Below are 4,762 nucleotides of genomic sequence, written 5' to 3'. Positions count from 1 at the left end.
ATGGAGGATGAGGAGAAAAATGTTGTGAAAGGAGAGGAGAAACCACTCAAGGCCAAGGACCCAGAAAGGAAGAATCCACTTGAAGAGCCTATGCCAATTCCATTTCCAACTTTGGCTAAGAAGGCTAAGAAGCAAGAAAAACTTGACCCCAACATGGTGGAAATTTTTAAGAATGTTAAAGTCACCGTCCCTCTCTTTCAAGCTATTCAACAAGTGCCCAAGTATGCCAAGTTCCTCAAAGACGTTTGCACACACAAGGACAAAATTGGCGAATTCAACAAAAGGCCGGTAGATGATTCTATCTCTTCTCTAATTCCTGAAAAATGCAATGATCCCGGCCCATATTTGGTTACTTGTTTGATTGGTGGGATAAAGTTCACGGATTGTATGTGCAATTTGGGGGCGTGCGTAATCATTATGCCACTCCCCATTTATGAGAGATTGAACTTGTCACCCTTAAAGAGGTCCGTGGCGAGATTCGTGTTGGCTGATAAGAGCATTGTATCAGTTGTGGGGATTGCGGAAAATGTCCTAGTTGACATCCAAGATTTACTCTTCCTAGTAGATTTTCACATCTTGGAGACCCCTCCCATTAACTCAGACAAACCATCATCCATTCTACTCGGAAGGCCGTTTTTGAAGAAATCCCGGTTCAAGCTAGATGCACATTCAGGAGTCTATTCTTTTGAGGCCGATGGCAAGGTAGTAAAGTTCACCTTGGAGGAAACCAAGCAACCCATTCTCAAAGCTTACTCTATCTTTGGGTGCGATATAATTGAAGATTAAGTAATTGAGGTTGGCAAGGAACAAAAAGAAGAGAATGTTGCCAAGACGTCTAGCTCAAAAGATCACACTCAACCCAAGAATGCCAAGGAGTTGAAGATTTTCCTCCTTGGAGAGGTCCCAATTTGATCAATGAAGCCATGCAAAGTCCAACTTAGGACTTTAAGCCAAAGTGCTTGGTGGGAGACACCCCACCGTGGTAACATTGTTCCAACTTTATCTTTTGTTTATAGCTTTTTGAATTAAATACTTTCTTGTGATATAATGATTAGCTTAGATTTGATTTGATATTTTCTTGAGTTGAATACGTTCAATTGCTTGTGGATCATAAATTTGTGAATGTTTGTATGATTTGGGGTTGATATGTTGATGTACTAAGGGATGCTACCTTAGTTTTGAAAAGAAAAATTTTTGTGAAACAGGGCATCTGTGCGTACGCACCTTGTTGTGCGTGCGCACACAACTGCAATTTTTCCATCTATGGGCGTGCACGAGTATGTGCGTCCGCACACTCCTTGCAGTGTCCTCTGGTCGCAGCATCAGCACAGTCTATGCGTGGGCGCTGCCCTGTTTTCTATGTCCTGTGTGTGCACATTACCCTGTGCGTATGCACGCATTTCCCTGTTCCGCTATCTGTGCGGCCGCACAGACGTGTGCGTCCGCACACCAATTGGCAGCCCTCTGGTGGGAGCGTTGGCATGAGTTGTGCGCGTGAACACCCCCTATATTTGCTTCTGTGCGTGCGCACGGACTTGTGTGCGCACGCACACATGATTCTGAGCCTCAAGCAATTCCTATTAAAAAAAAACCCTTGTGCGCGCGCTCATAACTGTGCGTCTGCACACTTCAAAACACACTCTCTGTTCGCAGCTATCGCACGCTGTGTGCGTTCGTACCCTTCTATTTTCTGCCTATTGTGCGTCTGCACAGGTCCGTGTGCGTACACACACGACTTGTTCTGGGCTATAACAGGGCACGCTCCCCTGTTGAGTAGCAACTCCCTTCTTTTCTTCTTCTCTTCACTGCTGTTGCTCCCTGCCTCGGCCCAGCTTTTAGGCAACGCTGCCGCTGGCCGCCGCCACCGGCCACCGCGGCCATCTCTCTCTCTCTCTCACACACTCTCTCTCTTTCTTACTTCTCTCTTTGTTTCTCTCTTTTCTTTCTCTTTTCTCTCTTTCCCACCGGTGAGTTTTTCTCCTCCGGTGTTTTTCCGGCGAATCAACTGCCGCAAGTTCACAGTGGCTATAAGAAGTGTCATTGTTTCTTTCCCAATTCTTGTTTTCTCAACTATCAATTTTCAGGTTCTTGTTTTCTTTTTGTGTTGATTTTTGAAATTGTGCTTATTTTCTTTCAATGCTTCTTAGATTAGGTTTATTGCTTTTCTTTGTCTCTTTTTATTGCAAGTGTTGTATTTGATTGTTGGGTTGATTATCATTGAATTGGAGCATCAATTGTGATAAGTTTGCATATTGCATACCACATGTTTAATGAAATGCCTTAATGAATATTTTGTCTGATTCATATGACATAGCCATCATATGTATTCAATTTATCTCTTATTAGGCATATTGTATGAATTGTGCAACTTTAATTATGACTTGTGATAACAATCAAGTTGAATTTACCAATGCATTTCTTTGTTTCTATGCTTGAAGTTCCAACACCCAACTCTTTCATGACTTATGAACTATGTTGATAAGTGATTTTGATGTAAATGTATTGTGCTTAGTGGAATTCCAAATGTCATTGTTCATCGTGGAATTTTGATTAAGTGATCACTTTACAAGCATTCAACTTTTGACGATGTCTTGATCAAACATTTTTTGGCTTTAAATCAAGAATATTGCACATGTGATTACCACTTGTTGAGAATGAACAATTAACAAGTTACTTTGAGCGAATGGTTATTGTTGTTGTACAACCTCTTTTGTAATGACCTTTCATGCCGACAACCCCAATGACCACTCCACTCAAAGAATTCCAATGAATCATTTGGTGCTTGTTTAAGTTTGCTTGCATCTTCATTATTTAGTCTCGCAACTTAAACACTTAATTGTGAAGCATTGAGCTTTGATTGTTTTATTCCTGTGATTGTCGTTTTATCCGGCCGATGTGTGTGTTCTAACCGCACGCAGTCTTGGAATACACACATTGTTTTCTTTTAAATCACACTAAGTGGAAGGCTTCCAATTAAGAATTTAAATTGACTTCAGTTTATTGGTACTTCCTCAATAATATTGCTTTATTTGTTGCCAGATAATCTTGAAATCTTTTGTCTTTTATACTTCTTTTAGGATGCGAAAGAAAGGTAAGGCACCGGTTATACCACCGGTTGTGCAACCTACAACTCGCCCTCCTAATATTTTGTTGGATCGCCGAGGTGCGACACCAAGTACCTTGGTTAACCGAAGAGCCGACTTCTAATACAAAGCAATTGAGAAAAGAACAATTCATTGGGAGCGGACATTGAAGGTTTCAAGCAAGTACAAGGCGAGTATTCATGAAAAGATTGCCTCACTTCATTGGGGATTTCTTGAGCAAGAACCCATTGAAGTTAATGAATTCATGGTGTAGGAATTCTATGCGAACTACCAAGCTTGGGAAGCGGAGTTGGTATTCCTCCGCGGGAAGATGTTGGACACTTCCAACAAAGCTCTAGAGGCTATTCTGAACATTCCTGATGAGCGGATATTTTATACGCTTTTTGGGGTTAATTTCATATAGTTTTTAGTATGTTTTAGTTAGTTTTTAGTTTATTTTCATTAGTTTTTAGGAAAAATTCATATTTCTGGACTTTACTATGAGTTGTGTGTTTTTCTGTAATTTCAGGTATTTTTCTGCCTAAAATTGAGGGAGATGAGCAAAAATCTGATTCAGGCTGAAAAAGGACTGCTGATGTTGTTGGATTCTGACCTCCCTGCACTCAAAGTGGATTTTCTGGAGCTACAGAACTCGAAATGGCGTGCTTCCAATTGCGATGAAAAGTAGACATCCAGGGCTTTTCAGCAATATATAATAGTCTATACTTTGCTCAAGGATAGACGATGTAAACTGGCGTTCAACGCCAGTTCTCTGCCCAATTCTGGCGTCCAGCGCCAGAAAAGGATTAAAAGTTGGAGTTCAACGCTAGAAATGGATCCAAACCTGGCGTTGAACGCCCAAAATGGCCTTATGCACGTGAATTGCTTAAGTCTCAGCCCCAGCACACACCAAGTGGGCTCCAGAAGTGGATCTCTGCACCATCTGTCATAGTCTACTCACTTTTTGTAAACCTAGGCTGCTAGTTTAGTATTTAAACAACTTTTAGAGACTTATTTTGTATCTCATGATATTTCAGATCAAAACTTTGTATTCTTTGACGGCATGAGTCTCTAAACTCTATTGTTGGGGGTGAGGAGCTCTGCTGTGTCTCGATGAATTAATGCAAGTATTTCTGTTTTCTATTCAAACATGCGTGTTCCTATCTAAGATATCCATTCGCGCTTAACTATGGAGAAGGTGATGATCAGTGACACTCATCACCTTCCTCAATCCATGAATGTGTGTCTGACAACCACCTCCGTTCTACATCAGATTGAATGAATATCTCTTAGATTCCTTAATCAGGATCTCCGTGGTATAAGCTAGATTGATGGCGGCATTCATGAGAATCCGGAAAGTCTAAACCTTGTCTGTGGTATTCCGAGTAGGATTCAAGGATTGAATGACTGTGACGAGCTTCAAACTCGCGAGTGCTGGGCGTAGTGACAGACGCAAAAGGAGGGTGAATCCTATTCCAGCATGATCGGGAACCTCAGATGATTAGCCGTGCTGTGACAGAGCATTTGGACCATTTTCACAAGAGGAGGGGATGTAACCATTGACAACGGTGATGCCCCAACACACAGCTTGCCATAGAAGGATGTGCGTGCGTGAAGCAGAGAACAGAGGAAAGCAGAGATTCAGAAGACAAAGCATCTCCAAAACTCCAACATATTCT

At 41.6% G+C, this 4,762-nt stretch overlaps 1 protein-coding gene across 1 annotated transcript; it reads left to right on the top strand.

Annotated features, from left to right (window-relative positions):
* Positions 1–786, top strand: LOC107627185 (uncharacterized). Its single transcript, XM_016330039.1, has one exon. It carries the CDS (start codon positions 1–3, stop codon positions 784–786), a length of 786 nt encoding a protein of 261 aa, XP_016185525.1.
* The last annotated feature ends 3,976 nt before the right edge of the window (positions 787–4,762 follow it).

The sequence above is a fragment of the Arachis ipaensis genome, chromosome B2 (assembly GCF_059453495.1).
Source record: "Arachis ipaensis isolate K30076 ecotype BB chromosome B2, ASM5945349v1, whole genome shotgun sequence".
Classification (NCBI taxonomy): domain Eukaryota; kingdom Viridiplantae; phylum Streptophyta; class Magnoliopsida; order Fabales; family Fabaceae; genus Arachis; species Arachis ipaensis.
This window is presented reverse-complemented; position numbering and strand designations above follow the sequence as displayed.

Coding starts and splice junctions, on each gene's coding strand:
- LOC107627185 (XM_016330039.1), top strand. CDS start 1: ATGGAGGATGAGGAGAAAAATGTTGTGAAAGGAGAGGAGAAACCACTC.